The 23,197-nt window shown below is 44.8% G+C and overlaps 1 protein-coding gene across 3 annotated transcripts in view; it reads left to right on the top strand.

Annotated features, from left to right (window-relative positions):
- Nucleotides 1–2,333: 2,333 nt before the first annotated feature.
- CRIM1 (cysteine rich transmembrane BMP regulator 1) overlaps nt 2,334–23,197 on the top strand; it is a 207,038-nt gene continuing 186,174 nt past the window's right edge. For 2 of the 3 annotated variants that reach the window (XM_081253959.1, XM_081253958.1), the window contains exon 1: nt 2,335–2,737. In XM_081253959.1, coding sequence (XP_081110085.1) covers nt 2,407–2,737 — 331 coding nt within the window. In that variant the 5' untranslated portion in view covers nt 2,335–2,406. Of the gene's footprint in view, nt 2,738–23,197 lie in introns of all 3 variants that reach the window. The other variant, XM_081253960.1, reaches the window with a different exon arrangement.

Genomic DNA, 23,197 nt, shown 5'->3' with positions numbered 1-23,197 from the left:
ATCATGTTTAACAGTGTTGTGTTTTATTTTTCTTAAATTTTGCTAATAGAATATCTAGCATATTTTACATGATTTTACTACTTAATACTTATAATTATAGAACTTTAGGGTATGAGGTACTTTGGAGGTCGTCTAACCTGACGTCCTACACAGATGCAGGAATTGTTTCTACAACCTCCCTGGAAACTAGTCATGTCGACAGCTCTTTAAATGCTTCCAGAAAATGGGGTGCTCACTCCCCCCTTTCCACTGTTGAATGTTTTCTCTATTACCCTCTGATAATCAGTGATAATCAATGAGCCTCTTCCCCTCCTCAGGACAAAGAAATATGATTGGACAAATGTTTAGTTTTCTGATGCCAGTGACTGGGGAATATTCCACTGGTATCTTTGGCTTTTCCGTTTAGGATTAGAGTGGTTAAACCAAAATATTTATAAGAAATATAAATTAGTTCTGCAAACATAAGATGTCAAAGGCATCTTTGTTTCTTTTCTCCTTACACTGTCCTGCTATTAACTCTGGGTTCATTAGTCACGATTTTCAGATCCACTTGGCTGCCACCTTCCTGCAGCCAGACCATCTTGGATCAAAAGGCCGGCCAGCCATTCCATATCACACCTGCCACAAGATCTGATTTTTTTTTCCCACACTGATCCAAGTCACTTTTTGTTAATTCACTAATATTATTGACCCTGTAACACATCCTGTGAATGGTGGGCCATTACAGAGCCTATCATTTCGAGAAGCTTTTCTGACAGCTACAGATGAGAAACAATCCCCACATGATGCATTTTGCATCACTTCAGCTGCTTCTTTACTTGGTTTCACACAAAGAACATCTTCTTTATTAGCACATTCACAATAAATGAAAAAATTAAAACCCACCACTTTTGTCCATGAGCCTGGGGAAAAAAAGGGCAATGTCAGATGACATTAATGATGCATGAGATATGCAGGTCTAGTCATGTCAAGACTTGTAGTAATCCAGTATTCGGCCTTACTCAAGGGAGAAAAATTCACGTCCACTTTCCATTCGCCCCCTCCCTTAACGTAGCACCTCGGCACAGACTGCAGAGCGACAAAACATGCAGGATGTGGACAGTTAAAACGCAATTCAAGCTACAGCGGCCCCCAACAGTTCTCCCAACCCCACCCCCCGGAATATTTACCTAGACCATTTAAAGTACTTAATTAATTCACCAGCAGCTTCGCTGGAGGCGTCTCGAGCTTCCCGAGACTCCATTACATAATATCTTTTACAAAGTCTATTCCCAGCTCGAGTGGAAGATGGATTCTCATCCAGTTTTGTGGAGGTTCCATGCATTTGCTTCCCTTTCCCGGGGTTCGATCTGGCGGGTGCCCCAGCCAAGGGCTGCAGCAATCCCCTCGGCCCCGAGCTCCGGGTTCCCCAACACTCTCCGAACTCAAAGCCGGCCCCAGAGGTGCAGCCGTCTCGCCCTCGGGGCTCCCAGGCCAGCCACGGTGGCCCCGGGGCTGGCGGGCGCTCGGGACGCCGCGACTCTCGCAGCTTGCCGGGTGCGCCCGGAGCCGTAGCGCGCCGGCGATGCCCGAGCCGCAGAGGCGCGCGAAGAGTCGGCCGCAGGGCCGGCTCTGTGCGCCGGGCTCCAGCAGGCGCAAAAGGAGGAGGGGGAGGCCTGGAAGAGGAGGCGTGCGAGGGAGGAAGGGCCCGGCCGCCGGGGAGGGAGGGCGGAGGAGGGGGGAGGGGGCCGGCCGGACCGGGCGGGGTGGGGGGGCAGCCAATGAGCGGCGCGCGGCGCGGAGTGGTGGGGGGGGCGCGGGTTGGGGGATGAGGTAGGATGGGGGAGGGCGCAGCCGGAGCGGCCGAGGCTCGAGCCATAAACAAGCGCCCGGAGGAGCGGCGCAGGAGTGAGGCGAGCCGGGCGCGCGGAGCGGACGCCGCGGACCTTCTGCTGCGCCACCGCGCCCACTCGGCAGCTCGGGAGGCGGGGACCGGCCCGGAGGCTGCGCCGCCACCGCCACCGCCGCGGGGCCGACCGACGCGGAGGAGGAGAAGGAGGAGGCGCCGCCAGCCGGGGCTGGAGCCGAGCGCAGCCGCCGCCGCCGCCGCCGCCAGAAGTTTGGGTTGAACCGGAGCTGCCGGGAGGAAACTTTTTTTCTATTTTCCCCCTCCCTCCCGGGAGGAGGAGGAGGAGGGGAAGCCACCGCTGGCGCCAACGCTAGTGGGCTCGGGGTCGGCGCGGCCCGCACGGGGGGCGGGGGCCTCGCCCCGCGAGGGGAGGCGCGCCCCGGGGGCCCCGAGGGGGGCGGCGAGGACCGCGGGCTGCGGGTGCGGCGGCGGCGGCGGCGCGTGTGCCCCGCGCAGGGGAGGGCGCCCGCCCCGCTCCCGGCCCGGCTGCGAGGAGGAGGCGGCGGCGGCGCAGGAGGATGTACTTGGTGGCGGGGGGCAGGGGGCTGGCCGGCTGCGGGCACCTCCTGGTCTCGCTGCTGGGGCTGTTGCTGCTGCTGGCGCGCTCCGGCACCCGGGCGCTGGTCTGCCTGCCCTGCGACGAGTCCAAGTGCGAAGAGCCCAGGAGCTGCCCCGGTAGCATCGTTCAGGGCGTCTGCGGCTGCTGCTACATGTGCGCCCGCCAGAGGAACGAGAGCTGCGGCGGCGCCTACGGGCTCCACGGAGCCTGCGACCGGGGGCTGCGCTGTGTCATCCGCCCCCCGCTCAATGGCGACTCCATCACCGAGTACGAAGTGGGCGTCTGCGAAGGTATGGTCGCCAGCCCCTGGCCCCCTCCCACCTGGCCCGCGCCGCCCCCATGGCGCTGGTTGCGCCGAGCAAAGTTTGCCCGAGACTTTCCCGAGGAGAGAGGGCTCCTCGGGAGGAGGGGCGCCCGCCACCCCCGGGAGAGAGCCCCGTGTCCCTTGGTTCCCGCTCGCTGCTCCCCCTGACGCTTGGCCAGTCGCGGGCGAGGTTGGATTTCGTGGGTGGGGGCCGGCGAGTGGGGGATCGCCCTTGGTCGCGCACAGACGCGCACACGTGTGGCCCATCCGGCTGGGGCTGGGTGGGGTGGCCCGGCCGTGCGCCCGGAGGTGAGGGTGCCGCGGGAAGGGGGCACTGCGGAGGCTGTCGCGAACCCCTCGGGGAGTCCAGCCCCTGCCGCCCTCCCCGCACTAGCGCAGTGTGGAACCGAGTGCTGCACCGCGTCCGTGAAAGTCCATTTTCTGCTGGCGGAGGAGACAATCTCCAGCTCACACTCCCTGTGTGACTCTTTTATTATTTTTTTCCTTGCGCTTTTCCTTTACCCCCTTCCTCCTCCTGCGCATATAAATCAATTTCAGCTCCGGAATATGTCAGCCCAGGGGAAGTTACCTACGGTGGTTACTCATTTGTTTGCCTGTTGAAAACGGTCAAAGGCTTTCTCTCCTGAATGAAGGGGCGGGGGCGGGGGGCTGGCACCTAGGAGTGAAAAGTTGTTTCTATTAGTGGCAGCTTTTTAAGGTCAGATATCAGCGTGTTTCCAATCGTGTTGCCGGTTCCTTCTTTTTTGTGTTCTGCTGGTTGCTGCACTTAAGTATTGTGCACCATGGTGTCTGACGGAGGGAGAAAGATTAGATTAGTGGAGCCTCCCTCCTTGGGAGAGCCACTGTTGATGGGTGTCGGCCTTAAGCCCTGCCCGCCGGCCTCGGCCTCGGGGTGCCTGGTGAGGTTTGGGGTCTAGAGAGACGCAGTTAGTTCTTTTTATTTGGCTAATACCAAATTAAAAGGGCTCAGCACCAGTTAAAAGTGGGATCCCTGCTTGGGCTGACGTTGGGGCGAGATGCTGTTCTGGGGCATCCTGGTGTATGAGCAGAGCGCAGCAGCCTTACTTCTGGAGGAGGCGCCCTCTGCCCCGTCCCTTCCTTAGTACTCACAGCCTGCACGCGGGAGACCAGGGAGGGGTTTGTTCTGAAGCATCCTTATGTGTGTATGTGTGTTTATTGTGCTGGGTTACTGAGAAAGGAGGTAGCAGCCTTAAGGATAAAATGGGTCTGTTAAAAGGCTTCCATTCTGTGGTTTTCTTTACACACACGCATGTTCATTGATAACTGCAGTTTTTAAAGTTTGGACAGTTCTGGAAAGTCAGGAAGGCCTTTCTGGTTTGGAGGCTAGTGGGCAGTAATGAGTGAAGGGAACCCTTGGAGGGAAGTGCACCACTGCACCCTTAGGACATTGGGTTAGAAGAGTTTGTTTGCCTCAAGTACAAAAGCCTCTCACCTGGTGTTAAGTCCCATAACGTTTTTATTTCTCACAAAAAGAAAAACGGCCAGGAGATTAACTTCTGATACTGTTTTATGTGTTTGACTTTGGGAATTCTGAATGAGTTGGACGAAAAGATGCATCTTTGAACCCTGCCACTTGGACTGTGTAATTTACTTAAGTCAGCCTCCCATAAATCTAAAAAGAACAAGCAACCTGAAACAAGGTTAAACGTGGTAGAAACTGCTCTGAGAAGGACTTGGGAAGGCTCTAAAGACTCTAATCCTTGTTTTGTTTCTTCATGATAGATTTCTGGTGAAGGAAATGTGGAGCTCAGGGAACATTCACGGTAATCAAGTGTTTTGGCACCAACATTCTGGTATCATAGTATAGAGTTATTTTGGCAGTTTGTTGGTGAGCGTTTCATTCCTTTGAAGTGATGCGATCCTTCATAGCTTCATTTCTTCTGTTAACACCCCACGCACTTGGTATTAGCCTTGAAAATGCTTGGAAGTATTTATTACCGTGATGATATCTCATTTAGTGTTCTCTAGCAACACTTTCCATCTAGCCAGACTGTTTTCAGCTACCAAAATTGTGTGCTCAGGGCATTTTTAATTTTATTTTGTTTTTTAGAACTCTAAAAGCAGCAGTCAAGTTGCACTCTAAATCCATGAACCCAAAGAAGGACAGTGTTACCTAGCATGATATAATGGTTGGATTTAGACAGCTATTTCAATAGGGTGTCTAAAATTCCAAGAATTTTCACTTTACTACAAGATTTATGGAAAACAGGATAAGTCAGTGGCCTTTTTTCTTCCTTCTTTTTAAGAATTAGAGGAGTCATTCCATGGCAGTAATAATCTAGAAGGTGCTGACTTTCTCTTTTGTTTTTCTGTTAATTGGCAAGAAATTTCTCAGTGGCCAGTGTTTCCCTCAGTTTCCATTTTTATTCGGAAATTCACACATAACTAACAGAAATAGGAATTGATACATTTTATTCATGTCGAAGTCTCTTTTGCTGCAATTTTTGCCCTAAAATGACCCCTACTGGTTGTATCTGTTAATGAAAACTCTTGAAAACTTCTTATTTAACAGACTACACTGAGAAAACATATTGCATGGTATAGAAATGTTACCGTGACTAATCTACCTGCTTTCGATGATATAATTTAAATACAAATTACATTGCTGTATTTACCAACTTGCAGTAATTTTTATTTGTATCATTCCCCATACTGGCTTTGTGAGGGAAAAAAAACCCCAACAAACTCATGTTTTTAACTGCAGTTCACAAAGTGAGTTAGGTAAATTGGGGCAGAAATGAACCCCTTCCAAATTGTGGCTCCCTGCCGTAGGTTTTTAAGGAACACTGGCCCATAGTAGGCTCTCAGTGAATGTGCATTGAATACATGGAAGAACAGTCGTCTCCATAGAAAGAACACTGAAGAAAAAACATTTTCTGAAAGTTAAATGACGTGAAGGGTGAATCATGTGACACATACACTTGGACTTCTTTTCAGCATCATTTAGACCATTACTAAGTAAATCCTGACTTACTTATTCCTTAAAAAAATTACTTTTGGCTACGTGCATTTTTAAAGTTGAGCAGGGAGCCAGATACCTACGTTCTTCTCTGCTCTGTCTGTAAAGTGCTTTCTGGCCCCTGGGAAGGTACAGATCCCTTTCCCATTTCCACTGATTTGGGTGAGTCTTCCTGTTGCCCTTTGCAACTTCCTAAGTGGCCTGCTCCTTGGTTAGGCGGCCTGCCTCTAGGTAAATCGCCTAGAAGCCAGACAAATAAGTTTGGATTCTGAACTCCTGAGGGCCAAGACTGGGTGGGAGATCTCTTTGGGAGATCAAAGACACAGTGTTGAAAAACTACTGAAGTGGGATTTTTCTAGGAAGATTGTTTTGATTGGCCAGTGAGGATTATATTTGGAGATAAGGGGTGAGGACCATTTGTCCTCCTCTGTGGAATAGTCCAGTATGCTTCTGTAAGGGGTGGGGTGGGGCTGGGAGAGCATGACCAGCCTTCTCTAAGTAATGAAAAGGCAGCAATGGCTTGAGTTTGACAGTTTGTGAGAACAGAGTGATTTGGAACCTGGTGGACACTATGGAGTGGCTCTGCTCTGAGAACTTTGTATTAGAGCCAGGTGATCGCTATCACAGATAAGCACCAATTTTTTTTTTTCTCCCAGTGATTATTTACTCAGTGGCTTCATGTTTATGGAACTGAACTTGCCATGTTTTCAGTACTGCCATCTAAGAACTGTCTCTTTCACAACAGTCCTCCTTTGAGTTCCCCCAGGTTTTTTTTTTTTTTTTTTTGCGGTACGCGAGCCTCTCACTGCCGTGGCCTCTCCCATTGCGGAGCACAGGCTCCGGACGCGCAGGCTCAGCGGCCATGGCTCACAGGCCCAGCCGCTCCGCGGCATGTGGGATCCTCTCGGACCGGGGCACGAACCCGTGTCCTCTGCATCGGCAGGCGGACTCTCAACCACTGCGCCACCAGGGAAGCCCTCCCCCAGGTATTTTAACTTTTCTTCCCATCCACTTCTCATGGGGCAGTGAGTAGAACCAAGGATGTGGGCTGGGTACATAGAGCAAAGAATGTAATGTTGTTTCCTGAAACTGTTGGCGTTAGAAGGTTATGGTTTCTTTTCAGTCACTGGAGATGATGGCTCCTTGGAAGGTTTGTGGAGGATCTGAGGTGAGCAAGGCCCAGAGAGCAGGCTCTAGGAGGCCAGGGAATGCACCAAACCATCTGGTTGTGCTCCGGCCACAGATCTCCTCTCATCCCTCTGTAACGTAGGACTTAGAGTTAAGAGTCCATGGATTTTAATTTTTACTAATTATATCGAAGAGGGGACGGGAAAAGTTAATACTCCTGTACTGGCGTTGGAAAAATTTTAAAAACCAGGGCTCCTTGTTTTTGAGGAAGGTGTTCCAGTTTCCATCTCAAAAGTCTTTAGGTAGAGTGAACTCTTAGATGCCAGGGACAGAAACAAGCAGAGGGTCTATAAAATCATGTTGATACGGCATGGGAAGAGGAACCAGTGTAAGTAAACAAGGAAATAATTAGTTCTTCCCCAAAGTAAATATTGACGAAACATGGAGAGACTATTCACCACACTTACACAAATGACAGGACTTCGTGACCTTCACTTTGACTGTCGAGCTTACAGAGCCCTCACTGTCGTTGAGGAGTCCAGTCACATAAAACACTTGGCAAAGGACAGATGAATCGCATAGCACCAGAAGGGCAAAAATAGCAGGTCTGGAGGTTTTGCTGCCATTAACACGTATTTAACAGTGACCGGGAACATCTATAAGCAGTATGTTGGCAGTGCAGTGGTGAACATACAGGTTGATTTATTGTAATAAATAATATTTATTATTAATAATTTATGAAGAAAACTGTCTGAATAATCCTTAGACTTTACATTACAACTGGCATTACAACCAGTTGTAGGAGGTATTAGTGATATGGTGCAGGTTTCTGTGTTTGGTGTGGCTTGCTTAAAATGCAATGATCTGGATGAACAAGGGAACATTTTGGGGAGGCAAGGGACAGGAATTTTGAAGTTGGGGGGAAATAGATAAAACAGATGACCCTAAAAAGATCATGGAGTGGGAGGACTAAAGAATGACAAATGGGAGAAGGGAAAAATATTGAATTCATCTTAGGGCAACTATGTCATCCTTTGAAGAATAATCCAAAACACATTCCAGACATTAATTGTGAAATTCCTGAAAAATGTGGGTGTGTTTAACGTCTTTCAGGCTATGGCACTAACATGAGAGATGGCAGTGCCACTTTAGTGTGTAAATACCACTGGGTAGGAGACGGTAGATGACTGGAAGGTAAATATATTTGGTGAAGCGGGGTTCCTGTAACACCGTGTTCCGCAAGGCACAGGCAGTGGGAGGGCTTTGGAGACACCCCCCAGTAAAGCTCAATTAATTATTTGAGGAAGAAACAGTGGACTAGCCAAGCATGCATGAATAACAAACTGAAAGCCTTCCTTCTCAGAGGTCAATTCTCCAGAGGTGAATTTTTAAAACTCTCACTTCTCTCTGCATAAAAATCACTCACTCATTCATTGATCTACTCTGTGCAAGGCCTTCTGCTGGGGTGGGGGTGGGGTGCTGGGAAGCCTGGGGACCTCTCAGACGTGTGCCCTACTCTAGATACTTTTTTTTTTAATAAACTTATTTATTTTATGTATTTATTTTTGGCTGCGTTGGGTCTTCGTTGCTGCGCGCGGGCTCTCTAGTTGCGGCGAGCGGGGGCTACTCTTCGTTGTGGTGCACAGGCTTCTCATTGCGGTGGCTTCTCTCGTTGCAGAGCACGGGCTCTAGGCGTGCAGGCTTTGGTAGTTGCAGCACGCGGGCTCAGTAGCTGTGGCGCAAGGGCTTAGTTGCTCTGTGGCATGTGGGATCTTCCTGGACCAGGGCTCGAACCCGGGTGCCCTGCATTGGCAGGCGGACTCTTAACCATTGCGCCACCAGGGAAGCCCTCCAGGTACTCTTTTAATTAAGATAAAGAATGAGGCAAGACCTTCAAAAGTCTACTTAAGTTCAAGCCAAGTAGAACTGATTTCTCAGGTCTGTATATGATTAGTTGGTGAGGTATGTGGGTAAAATTTGTTCTAGGAATCACAGGATCTGAGATGATCTTTTCAGGCTCTGGTGGCAAAGCTGAAAAGGAGAATTCAAATTCCAACTAGGTTCAAAATTCGGAGTCAGAGCTCCCTTTTGGTGGGGGAAGGGATCCTACCCATACTCAGAGCATTTGCGATACATATCAGGTGTTTCCCAACATCTAAGAATGAGGCTGCATTCTTAACGCTCTACCAGCTGTGGTTCAAAATGGCAAGGTTCCGTTTGGGAGTGATTTTCTCTTTGTGCTAGCTTGTTCCACTAGGCAGATGAGCGTGGGCAGTGAACTGAGAGGTGTTCGTTTATCAGCATCTCCTGATTTCATCCACTCTCTGCTACTTGTCCTGGCCAGTTAGCCTAATCAAATCATGGAAAACCTCTGTGTTTGGGCAAGACCTCGTCGGTCTTGCAAACGGGACAGAGGGATGGTTGAATATACTTAAAGTTAAGAAGGCCCTTGAGGTAAATGCTGGTAATGTTCACTTTGGGCCCACATGAAAAGAAATCAAAAGAGATTCCTTTTTCTTCTGCAGTTACTAAGTGAACAGGGTTCAATTCCTTATCTCCCTCTCCCAACCCCAATTAATTCTCTGTGAGAAATACTTATACCTCGATCCAAGAATGTAATTGTTAGAAACTTGGCTTCTGGGGGCAAGTCTGCACTCTGCTTCCATGCATCTAAGTTTTCTCATCTGTTTAGTGGGGTTAATAATAGGGTTGCTATAAGGACTCAGTGAAGGAATCCCTATGAAGACTTAGAAGAATGACTAGCACGTGGTAAGCAGCAAAGCTACTGACCAGAATAAGTAAAATAACCTGATGTGGGCTCGTTGTCTTGTTCAGTTTAATCCTCATCTACCTCAGTAATTGATCGCGAGGAGTCTGGGCTCTTAGGAAGAAAGCGAATTATTACTGAGTTCAGGTCCCCCCCTACCCCAACCCCGTAAATGCATTGAGTTAAAAAACTTATTTAAAGGCCTCTGAAGCTGTTTGCTACCTTTCCTCCTGATGCCCATTTGTTACACTTGGTCTAAATAATTTCTACAAAATTTGTATATTTGGGGTAAAAATAAAGAGGGAGGAATCTGAAATTTTTTGTATTAAGTTGTAAGAATTGTAAATTTAACCATTTATCTGTGGACTAATATTTCATTTGGGGAAGGAGGAGCACCTAAACTCACACTTATCAGCAATGTGCATTTTCCTTCACATTTTATTCTGGAAGATTTTGTTCCTAGCCCCTGAAGTGTCCATACTGCTGGTCAGCGCAGGATTTGGCCTGGCCGGAGCTAAGGAAACAGCCTGTATTGCTGCAGCTGACCTGTCCTGGCAGTAGGTACAAGCTAGGCAGAAGCAGAGGTCAGGAGTTGAACCAGGCCATTCCTCCGTTCTCTTTCTAGCCCTACCTGTTTCCCTGCCATCCTCCTTCCATGAATATTTGCTGAGCAGCTGCCGTGGCTCTGGTCTTTGTGCTGAACTCTAGTGACAGCACGTAAACTTCTCTCAGCCTGAGCTTCCCAGCTGTTAATAGTAATAGGTACCATCTATGTTTTCTCTGAGGATTAAATGAGACAAACCTGTGCTTTTGAAATGTTAATGTGCACACAGATCACCTGGGGGATCTCATTCAACATACGGGTTCTGATGCAGTAGGTCCAGATGGGGCCTGAGATTCTGCATTTCTAATAAACTCCCACGTGATGCCGATGCTTCTGATCCCAGGACCACACTGGAAGTAGCAAACAGCTAGTGCCTGTAAAGCATGTAGCACGCATAGGGCGTATAATAAGAACTGATAACGTTACCTGCTAGTCTAATAATTAGTTTTCAACCAAAATAAATAGGATAGGAGCCCTGCTTTCACAGAGGCTGTGGTCTGAAGGTAGATAGTGACAACTGGGACAATCCATTGTAGCCCAAGACAGTTCCTTGCAGCTGGTAAGCCCTGAGATAGGAAGTGCTGAGCATCTTGGGGGCAAAAGAGGGGCCCTGACTCAGGCAGTGACTACCAGGAAGGATTTGGGGGGAGCAGCAACAAAGCCAGGCCTGGAGGTCTCTTGTCTTCCCTCCTGCTTCTCACTCATCTGTGCAGGATGTTGTAGGAAAAAGAAAATAGGTCTTGGGGCCGGACAAACCTGTGTTGTTTTGCTGTTGTTGTTTTTAAATATTTATTTATTTATTTGGCTGCACCGGGTCTTAGTTGTGGCACGTGGGCTCTTTGTTGCAGCATGCAGGATCTTTCGTTGCAGCCTGCGGGCTCTACCTTGCAGCGCGTGGACTTTTCTCTAGTTGTGGTGCGTGGGCTCCAGGGTGCATGAGCGCAGTAGTTGTGGCACGCAGGCTTAGTTGCCCCGTGGCATGTGGGATCTTAGTTCCCCAACCAGGGATCTAACCTCATCCCTTGCACTGGAAGACGGATTCTTAACCACTGGACCACCAGGGAAGTCCCCACACAAACCTGTGTTTAAATCAACTGTGTTCAACTGTGAACAACCAGCTTGCTTAATTCATTTGGGCTTCAGTTTCCTCATCTGTGAAAATGGAATATTAATAGCTTTTATCAAGTAATTACAGTTAGGGTTGGAGAGAATTATTACCTATATTAAATATATATATGATTACATGTATGTGTGTTGTGTATCTGTGTATATACATGTATATACACACAAAAATATATGTAATGGCCAGTATAGTACCTGGTACCAAATAGATTTTTTAAAACGTAGCTAATATTCTAATTTCCATTCTATTTTTTGTCCTTTCTCATTTTTTTCTTTGTTAGCTTTCTCTCTGTATAAGTTTTAAAAAAAATCTTTGTGCATTGACCACACTTAACTAAATCTCTTCGACAGGGGACTCTAAGAACTATGGTCTCCGGTGTTGTCAGAGAGAAAGGGACTGTGAAGCATTAAGAATGAGGGGCATGAGTCCAGGGTCTCTGGGCCAAAAAAAAACGGTCAGTGGTTTGATCCAGTATGACTGTAATTCTCAGTCCCTTTAGTCCTTCAGGAGAAGGTGGACATCTGCTCTCTTTTGCAGTTTGAATCCTTACTTCCAGAGATCTATTTCAAATAAATATGTTTTTAAAAGGTGACCTATCTTCATATGTATGGCATATGGTTTCATGAAAGTGCATTAAATTTCATTTTATTGTTAGAAGTTTTGTGTGGGTTTCCAGACATGGCTGGAGTCATCAGAGACCCCACAGAGCATCGCCAAGGCAAGGCAAGTTGGGATCCTGAGGTTCCAGAAGGAAGCAGCAGCCAGCCTGCCAGCTCAGAGACCAGGGCAGGCATGGGAATGAGCAGGAGATGGTGCGCAGCCCAGAGTGCATCTGCGTTGCTTTTCTTGATCTAGTGTGTCCCATCCATCTTTCATGTGGACTAATACTGCAGCTTTACTGTGGATTTGCATTGTGGTTTCTCTGGAGAGTCTGTGTGCTGCAGTGGAAGGCTAGAAAAGAACGCCTAGAATGAAAACACCTGACGTTCTTGTCTCTCTGGTTCCTAGTATAGGTGTGGTCCCACTTCCAGGAAGACGGAACTGTGACTTTTCCTTCATACCTGGTACTAAGTATCATGTTCTTCCAGTAAATATGGGCTGAGAACTCATAAGGCAAATGCTTTATATTGGCTGTTATGGAATAAGGAGAAAGAAACATAATGATATAGTCCTTGGAATCAGTAGTTTACAACTCTTTATTTTCTTCTTGACAACCAAACCTTATTATCACACAGTAGAAATTGAATTTTTTTAAACAGAAACTCTCTAGTACCTGTCATTGTAGCCCTTCATCAAGAGTGTTGATATTCAAACATGTAACCTACAAGATGAGATAAACTTCCAAATTTCAGAGTTTTGTTTAAGTATATTTGTCACATCCAAAAAGAACACCTTCATTTTGAAATATCCTGGGAACACTTGTTTTATGAACATTTAAGAAAGAAAATTAAGTCTTCATTGTATTTTAAGGTGTTGTCGTTTTACATTTCAAGTTCCTCGGAAGAGAATCTGAAGAGTCTGCTCTTTGGAAATTTTAGCTAAGTCCTTAGCAACCAGCCACTCTGTCTATGGCAAGGTTTTTTTTTTTTAAAAAAAGGTATAGGCTGTAACTAGAAACTGTGCCTATCTTGTTTAGCATTTCAAAACAAAAACCATAAACAAACATCTCAGATTCAAAACAGAGAGGAATTTCTGGCAGGGCACAATGAAACCTGAGCCTGCAAAGTCCTGGTCTACAAGAGGTAACTTATTTAGCATATTATCCAAAGGCCACAAGCAAAACAGTTCACAACTGTGATAAAACAAAAGGCATCTCAATATTGGAGACTTGTGTTAACTCTTTTTTTAAGACTCCAAAAGACCTGCCACAATAAGGTAAAACCGTCTTGAGAAAGTGTGGCCTGAACTGGACTCTCAGTATTAAGAATTAGTTGGACTACTTCAGACCCATAAGGTGTGAGGAATCGTGCATACAGGATGTGTGGGCTTGGTCCCCTCAGAGTGTGTGTTTATAATTGTGCAGAGGCAGGGCATTCCATCATCTTGTCAAATGCAGATCTTGAAAACCTTCCCTCACTTTCGAGTTGGGAGCTTTGCCTGTTTAAAGGCAAGGGCATTTACATTCTGAGGGAGGAAAAGGGGATAGATTTTAGACAGTTTTATCTCTGAAAGCCAAAGTCTTTGAAGGATTTTTAAATGTTTTGAGAAAGATTGGGTATGCTGTGTGTTGTCCAGAAATACTGAGTTCTTAGGTTTCAGACAAATTTTAGGAAAATTTATTACCATGTTTACGACATTAAAATGAAAGGCCAAATAAATTTCCCTATTTTCATCAAAAGAATGAATGGATTTGTATAGATCCTCACTTGTTGCAGGAAGGATTTAGGGCTGCTCAGAAAAGTAAACTTTGCAAAATTCATGTACATGAGAGTAAGATGATTAAGGAGAAAAAAATAGCCGTGGTTTCCGGATCTTCCTTCATCCCCTAATAGCCCGGTTACTGAAATAAAACCTCCTCGGCTTCCCTTGACTTGACTTTGCCTTAATTTGTCAAAAGAGAATTAAATAGTTACCTACCTAAAGGCAGGGGAACTGAACCAGATGATATCGTAAGGCCCTTCTAGTCATAAGATCAATGTTTTTATGACCTAGAAGTGCTGGGCAAGAGTCAAATATTACCTTGTGTTTGCAAGCCAGAGGAGAAAAACGTGGTAGTGTCTACATGACTCTTTGCCAAGTACCCTAGACGGAAGGGCTTGGAGGAAAAGATCAAGAGTTCTCCCGCAGTTATGTTTATTGTGAGGCAATGGAGACAGCAAAACACAGTTATCGGGAAGTTAGTAACATCTTTCGAATGCCAGCGATCTTTAAGCCTTATTAACTGTGGCCTAGTCTGGATTCAAGGTAGAGTTTTTTGCCTCTCTTCCATGTCTTTGCTGACCTGCTGCCTTCACTCTTTCTCCATTTTCTCATTTACTTCATTAGTTATTATGACTGAGGGAGGGAGGTGACAGATACTACAAAGGGAGAAGCTTGAGCAAAGACAGGCCAAAACTTGCCCAAATTCACATGCTTATTTCTGCCTCTAACACTAAGAGAGAGTTGAGTAATTGCTGTTCTTCCTAATACTGCAGGCAGCAGCCAAATTCTCAGCATTCTTTTACCTTTGCTGCTGTTTTCACTTGCCAGGGAGTTTCCTTAAGGAGCAGCTGAATTTAAAGAAACATAACAGTGATCGTGCATGAAAGGAGGGGCCCTGGCCACATGGACACTTGGGTGCCTTATGTTGGGAGGATGAAACAGATGAGGCTCTACAGAGGGACCTGCTGCTACCACAGCTCCCTTCCCTCTGTATCCCTGAGCCACGGGACCAGAAAGCTCTCTGCGTGTGTGCAGAATGGCAGATCTTCAATAAAGATGTTTCAGGTTCAAGCCAACCATGAAGCTTGGAAAGTTGTCTCTTGGGGTCTAGAAACTTCACCCTTCCTATGCATGTTGTCCAGTGGCAGGGTGTTGTGCTGTTAGGTGGTGTGGACCTATGGTTCGGAAACTTGATGTAATAGGTATGATTCTAAAGAATGCGATGCTCAGCCCAGCCCAGCCCATGGTGTGCACCAGCAATCAACTTGCTGTGCCTTGTGGATATTACATTTTTGCCAAGAGCAGCCTTCCAGAATGAGGTGCTAGTTAATTCCAGTCGGGCATTTATTCGTTAATAAGTCTGCTGAACACTGAATACTCCATTTGGGAGTATGTGACAGGAGAAAACTCAGCAGCTAATTATTATGTAGATCTCTTCCATGATTCTCAGTTTCAATTACCTAAGCCACCAATCCCTAGCAATGTGAACTTATTTAATTTTTAGTTTTCTATGACATTTTGCTTTTTGCTCCCAAAGATTTTTTTTGCTCTAATCTGTAGAACTTCTTTAAGTTTATTAATAACTGGGTAGACATTTTATATTGTTAAATGGAAAACACTTCTAGTGGAGTACTATGGCTTGCTCTGTCTTTCCTTCTTCTTTTTTCTTTTTTAAAGGTAATATTAAAAGTTAAATCCTGTTCCAGGTCGTCTCCTCTCCCAGGGTAGATTTCTGGATAGCTAGTGGTGGTGGCGTCTGAAATAGCCATTGAGTGGTGCGGGGTATTCATTTACTAATGGGACCTTTTGCCTAAAGAGCTTCTTTCTGCTTTACTCTTCTTTGCTGTAACAATAGGTCTTTACTTGGTTTTCTTCCTGCTTGGTTGGTGCATATTAGCTTAAGAACTTTTAAATTGTGGGGACAGGAAGAAAACTCTGAATGCCTGGGGCCCATCAATTCTCTCTGGGAAGCAGCCGGAGGGTTCAGTGTGCATTTGCTGCCGTGAGAGTGTTCTAGAAGGTCCATTTTGTATCTCCCCTGCCCAGGTCTTTGTGCCGTGGTTTGGCCCTCCTCCTTTCCTGGTGAATCCCTGCCATGACCCAGTGCGGCTGGATCTCACGTGCCCTGAAAGCCATTGGAAAGGCATGCATTCCAGCATCTTCCCATTTGCCTCCACACCCTCCCCAGCATGGCTGCATGCAGCTCTCTGTACATAATCCAACTATTAAGAGAAGTTGGTGCCAAGTGTCACTTCCTCGGTGAGGACCCTTCCAATAATGGTGTCTGTGCTAACAGACTGGCAGAGGAGTCTGTAGCAATGTTTGGAGGGGGAGCAAAGTTTGCGGGTACATAAAGCTCATTTGACACTGTGGAATATGATGCTGTGGATCAGAAAGTGATAAAACTTCATAAAACAAGGCTCTTTACAAAGTTGTGGTAGATCTGCTGGCTTAAAAAGATGTGCCCAGGATGGTAAAATATATCCGTAGCATCAGCAACTGGATCCCTGGTCCAGTTACAGATGTGACTTTGAGAGACAGGAAGTTGTGATAACTCCTGTATGCCTTTGGATGTAGTATGTGTGCACGCGTGTGTGTGTGTGTTCAGTTGCTGAGGGCACAACACAGAATTCTTTGCATTGTATTACGGATATGCTGAGAAGAGCTTCCATGCTTCGAGCAAATTAAGTGTATTATCTACTCTGTAGATCAGCAAACTGAAAACGACTTCTTAATAAATAAAGATGGTGCATTGTTTTATGACATTAAAAAAAACAATTTTAATTACAATGCTTTGGCTTTTAAATGGCCTGGTTAATTGGGATAGCTATCTGTGGACAGGTGGAGCTCAGGAAAATGACTGACTTCATTTCTCAGTGATTGGGACAAAAGTTTTATCATCCTTAAGGCAATGTGGGGTGATTTATAGTAGATTATCACTAAACATAGTTTCTGGCCTTACACAGCAAGTTTAGGTGCAGGAAGGAAAAGCAGAAATTTAGGGTAAGAAATGGAACACCTCTGTAGGGGGAAAAAAAGGAGATAAAAGAAGCCATGGGGCTTCCCTGGTGGCGCAGTGGTTGAGAGTCCGCCTGCTGATGCAGGGGACATGGGTTCATGCCCCGGTTCGGGAGGATCCCACGTGCCGAGGAGTGGCTGGGCCCGTGAGCCATGGGCACTGAGCCTGCGCGTCCGGAGCCTGTGCCCCGCAACGGGAGAGGCCACAACAGTGAGAGGCCCGCGTACCGGAAAAAAAAAAAAGAAGAAGCCAGAGGTGTGTTTTGTTGGAAGGAGATGAAATTATATTTCCAAAGGCTATGCTGGGAAAAGGTGAGCCCTCAGAAACCAAGTTTGACTATCTCTTCAGGAAATTGTATTCGATGCTTTGGAAGGAGAAAGGAAAAAGACTCTCTGCCAATAGAGTTCTGGAAAACTTGAGGGAGATAAAGTATTTACATGCTTTAATAACATAAAACACGTCCAAAAGAAATATATAATTACAGCTGCATTTGGCACTGAAAATAGTCCATGTATTATATTTTTTAAACTGTGTGTGACTGTGTGAGCATGTACCTTTGCGTCAGAAATGCCTGGGTGATACTATTTCTTGAGAGAATGGAAAAGTAGAAGGTATCAAGAGCTACCAAGAGAGAAACCATGAAGGATGACTACCAGGAAAGAAGGAACAGTGAGCTCTTTTTTTCTTGTCGTGTGCATAATGATGCCAACTTCACTTAAAAAAAAAAATAATTGTAGTATAATAAGCATTTAACTTCCCATAGAGCCTTAGTAATTTGCATGTTATTACTAAAAGCCCACAGGTAAAGGAAAATTAGACTCCTAAATTCAGTACCTGACTATAGTTTATTTCAAGTTTATCTTGGACAGAGACCTTTTGAGAACTCAGGAAATTAGGAGGTATGTTTGACACGTACTTCCTAATATATATTGCCACCAAAGGTGTGGAGGCAAAGCAGCCACTGGAAAATTGATGTGGTGTTGGCTTTCAGACTCCCCAGAGTTATCTTAACATCCTTCAAAATGTGTTCTTATCCTCAGCCTCTACCATTTTATGCTGCTTCTTTTGTGAAGCCTTCCTGCTCTGCCCAGGAAAAAATAATGCCATCCTCCCAGCCCTTCCCCCCTGCCCAGGGCCTGTAAATAGCACTTTCTCCTTCCCTTGTTATAGCACTTTTCACACTGTTAGAGTTCAATTTCTGTCTCCTGGCCTTGTTTTGATCCCCTTGAGTGCCAGGATTGTGTGTTACTCTAGCGCTTGGCACACAGGAGGAACTCAATGAGCATTTGTTGACTAAATCTAGACTCAAGGTCATCCAAGATATTCTGTAGAAACTTTCCTATCTAAACTATTTGGTCTGTATTGTGGAAACTGAAATAGATGACACTTATCTGTAAAGAGCCTCCCAGGGGGAAGTCATATTATTGGCAGAAGGCAGCTCGAAACTGTCCCATGTCCTCTCCTTCCCCTCTTCCCCCAAATCATTCTTAGAATTTATTTTTTTAAAGTTTGCTACGAGGAGTTAGTTTCAGCTGTATTTATTTATTTTGGCAAATACTTAAAAGTAATTTTTATTTGTGGGGACTTTTCTTCTTGCCAGTTTGTCATAAAGGTGTCATCTTTCATTCACCAAACCTTCATCCGCTTGTAAGAATTTTCCTCATGGGTGGCTGCTTATAACCTTCTTACCGCCAGGGATCTTGTGCGTGGAGCAGTTGAGATGCTGTGGTGATCAGCTACTTGTAAACAACTGATAAACAATTATGAATTACTTTATAGACACAGTTCAGGTGACCATATGAATAATTGATGATAAAACAGACTTCCGATTTCTCAGCGAATCCAGGATTGCATCTAACACGTGAATGTTGACGAATGAGGAGGGAGTTTAACAAACATGTATTGAACACTTAGTCTGTGAGCTGTGCCAGTGCATGACACAGCCTGTTTACAGCCCCAGGTGATCTGCACATGTCCTCAGGAATTTAACTGTACAGCTTCTTTGAGGAAGGAACTCCTAAGCCAACAACATGAGGGTGGAAGTGTGTGACTGTGAATAATAAAAATGCCTCACAGTGGTTTGCACAGGAAGTCCGTAGGAATGCAATATAAGGAATTTAAAAAAGCAGAATCCCATTTGGATTTACTCCAAACCCTATGACTTCAGGGACTGAGGAATTCTTGATGACTAATGGCTGGAGTCCCAACTTGTTATTGAGCAGTGTGGAGTTGTTTTTTCCTTCAGCGCTAGCCATGAACTCATTGTTTGTTTGTTTACTTTTCTAAAGGTCTGAAAGTGGTTTGTAAATTCAGACAGTGCAACAGGAGACACTTAAGGATACAATGGCAAATTACAACCTTTGGGTGATACATTTGGCACTAAGCTTTTCAACTGGGAGAGAAGAGAGGTTTGGCCGAGATAAAGTATACAGGGTCCTAGACAACATATATACAGAATTATCTTGGGTATAAGCTCGGGCCCCCAAACCATTTTATCACTCTAGTGAATGTGCCCAGAGAGCTCCATTCTCTGAGGGCAGGTTTAATTTTGATGTCTCTGCTGTGGCATGTCCCTTCAACTTTCCTGCCTTTAAGATTCTCATCTCACAGCCTGATGGTAATTGTTCAGAATGCGAGTGTCATAAATTGGTGGCTTTCCAGTAACTCACTTTAGAGCCTTTTGTTCTTCATCACTGGTTGTTATACAGTGGTGGAACGGGGAGGAGGGCAAGCTGGAACTGATTGCTAAGTGAAGTTATAATGCTTAGCTGGCAATGAAAAGCGAAGATTCAAAGCAAGGTAATTTTTTGAGGGTCACCTTGATTTTCCTCTAACTCTTTAAAAATATTCTTTTTAACTTTCATATGGCTTCATTACTGTTGAAAGTTTAGAAGTCAGCTCCCAGACCCTGGGGGCAAGTATATTCTCCTTGAGTGTTGTCTTCTCTTCCACCTTATCAGCAGGGGGAGTATTTGACCTAATGGTGGATGCTGCTCAAATCGGAGATGTGTGCCTCTCAAAACCTGTGGTTCCTCAGTTAATTTGAGGTGGTGGGTGAAGGACCCAGAGCTATTCTTGATGCTAGAATGACACATTTACCCTCAGTCTTTATTAAAATAAATGAATGGAGGCAGAGGACTAGGAAACACACTTGAAGGAGGGGAGTGCCCCTCCGGTCATAAGCCAAGGTAAACAGTCCTTGTAACTGAAAAGTAGACTTCCTGGAAGGCAAGAATCAGAGAAGAGGGAGTGAAGTGCAACCAGCAAGTACCATTTTCAGCTATATAGATAGCTGTGTTGCTCCGAGTCCTGAAAAGAACCTCACAGAGCTGCTGGAGAGAAATCAGTTTCTTGAACCAGACTCTCACTGGCTGTCATGCCTATAGCTGGACCCAGAGACAGCACCTGGGGAGAAAAGGTCACGTTTGTGCTAGAGAAAGCAAGCAGATGGGGCTCTTTGAGGGTCAGAGACTAACTCATCCGTAACCTAGGGAAGCCTTGCAGGGGAGCCAGTGGACTGGTGGCATTCAGTGGGCAGGCTGCTAGTGTGTCATTTAGTGTTAATGGAAGCAGACTCTTCCTGTCTTTTGTTACAGTAGAAAACTGTCATTGCAGTGGACAGCTGTGCACACATTGCAAATTATATGTGCATATACATCCATATATGCAACGTGCAAACATGTAAAAAAAAACCCTCACGGGGTCAGTGTTTGTGTTCTGATAGTCTCTATGCCCATTCTTCTGTGATGATAGCGTTTTCTTCTAATTGGAGCTGTTAGGTTCTGTTAATTCCAACAGAAAAAAGAAATTCTGTGTGTGGCCATTATTAATTAATTTATATAAATAAAGATTTGTAGATTGACTCCTTAGCAAATTACATAAAGCTGTGGACATCTCGCTTCTGTGTCTTCTCTTCTGCAGTTAATAAGGTCCTCATCAGGTTTATGGTAGCTGATGTCCTGCCCTTGCCATGTGTCAAGAAAGGTTAGACCATCAAAAGGACTGATGCAGAAATTCCCTAGAACTTTTCATACTCAGAGATTCTTGGAGCTTAGTTACATGTGGGAAAAGGTCTTGTCTTGTAAAAAGAGACCCATATCCCTTTAATGATCACTCAGAGGTGTTACCTAAATTTCCTCTCTGTAGTTTTATTTCTTGAACATCTTATTTCCCATAACTAAGCTATGTGTGTTGGGACCAAGTATTAGGTCCTTTGCTTTCTTTTTAAGAAAAGTATTATAAAGGCAACATAACTTTACTAGATAGTTGGGAAACAGAAGAGAAACAGTGACCCCAAATGCTCTTAATCCAAATAGAAGGACTAGTTGTGTGTTTTTTATATGTATACCCTGTCTAGGGTATATTCTTCTCTCTATATATATCTATTTTATCATACATCTTATATCTCGCTTCTTTCTACTTAAAACCCAGTCTGGTATTCTTCTATATACATTTTTTTTTTTTTTTTTTTTTTTTTGCTTTACGCAGGCCTCTCACTGTTGTGGCCTCTCCCGTTGCGGAGCACAGGCTCCGGACGCGCAGGCTCAGCGGCCATGGCTCACGGGCCCAGCCACTCCGTGGCATGTGGCATCTTCCCAGACCGGGGCATGAACCCGTGTCCCCTGCATCAGCAGGCGGACTCTCAACCACTGCGCCACCAGGGAAGCCCCATAATTTTTTAATCACACATCTTTTTAAAAATTTTTATTGGAGTATGGTTGCTTTACAATGTTGTGTTAGTTTCTATTGCACAACAAAGTGAATCAGCCATACACATACAGATATCCCCTGCCATACAGACTTCCCTCCCATTTAGGACACCACAGTGCATTAGGTGGAGTTCCCTGTGCTATACAGCATGTTCCCATCAGTCGTCTGTTTTATACATAGTATCAATAATGTATATGTATCAATCCCAGTCTCCCAGTTCCTCCACCCTGCCCCTTTCTCCGTTGGTATCCATACATTTGTTCTCTATGTCTGTTTATCACACATCTTGTGTTTTGCTTGTTTCCACTTAAAATTATGCCAAGTATATCTTCCTATGTTGCTGTATAGACCCTATTATTACGGTGTCAGCAGATTAATCAGATACACTGACTACAGCTTTCTACTTCACTTCCTTTTCCCCCTTTTTTTCAGGACTATATAAAAGGCAAGAAGGAAAAAAAAAATAGTCATTCAAGGTGAATTTAATGGAAAATTCTTTGTAGTCTTAATTTGTTTCCATGAGTGCCTAGGCTCTCCAAGCAGATGACCACGATTGCCTCCTGTCCCCTTACTAAGGATCTGGCCACTTGCTCCCTGTGCGTCCGGTCCTTTGTTGTCTCAGGCTTGTGGCATGAGGACCGTGGCCCTTCATTGTTCTGTCTTAGATCCTTGCTGCCACCAGGACTGTGCTGCCTCTGAGGACACTGAAGCTCAGTGTCCTAAACTATAACGTTTAGTAATGTACAGTGTCCTAAACTGTAAACAGTGTCCTAAACTGTAACGTTTAGTAATGAGTTGGTTTTGTGCAAATAACCAGCCCACTGGGTAGAGACATTTTAATTCTGTTGCCTTTTTGGTAGTGCATTATTGGATTACAAATGTTTATTTAGTGTGAAAAATGGCTATAATTAACTGTGCCCTAAGTAGGTACTAGATATTTACTCCAAGATGAATTTGCAGCCTTTGTGCTTTGCATGCATGTGACATAGGCTCTTGTTACTGACGATTTTATCTGAGGATTTGAAATAGTTGCCCACTTCTTCCAGAGGTACTAGAAGTTATCCAGCAAGGCACACATATAACACTTCAAAAAACTTGGATCATTTTCTCAATTAAGTTTGTTGAAATTCTATCAGGGAAACAGACTTTTTTTTCCTTTTATTATTACTGATGATATAATATTAATAAATAGTTTTTACAACTCAGATACTGGTTTCACATTCGAAAGGTACAGATAACATCTGTCATAATATTTCAGATTCATTTCTGTAATTTTTAAAATTTAAAAATACAAATTTTCAGTTGTGCAAGCCGTATGCAGAATCAAATCACCGGGCTTCAGATATATTTTACATAAATTTTAAGTGCCTCTTAGATTATCAAAAGGAAGACAAAAATTGGATTACTTCTTTAATATTAAATTACAGTTTCTAAATTACAAATTTTTGAAAATTTGTAAATCATGCATGATATATTCCAGTCAACATATTTCAATCCAGAAAGCACTGGACATTTACCTGACTGCTTGTTAGTTGGAGGGAGTACCTGTTCAGTTTTCTTTAAGCCACAGCATATAGCAAAGCAATGCATGTGCACAACTAGAATTTAACAAATACTTTTTGTATGGTCATATTGATTTAAAATAAAAGAGTACACTTTGTATTGAAAAAGTAATTTGAAGGTGAAATCATATCGAATTTAATAGTTTAACTTTGGATATTTGTGGAGTTTTA

The sequence above is a fragment of the Mesoplodon bidens genome (genome assembly GCF_964165515.1).
Source record: "Mesoplodon bidens genome assembly, chromosome: 14".
In the NCBI taxonomy this organism is placed as follows: domain Eukaryota; kingdom Metazoa; phylum Chordata; class Mammalia; order Artiodactyla; family Ziphiidae; genus Mesoplodon; species Mesoplodon bidens.
Note: the sequence above shows the minus strand (reverse complement) of the source record. Positions and strands in the feature narration are given on the sequence as shown.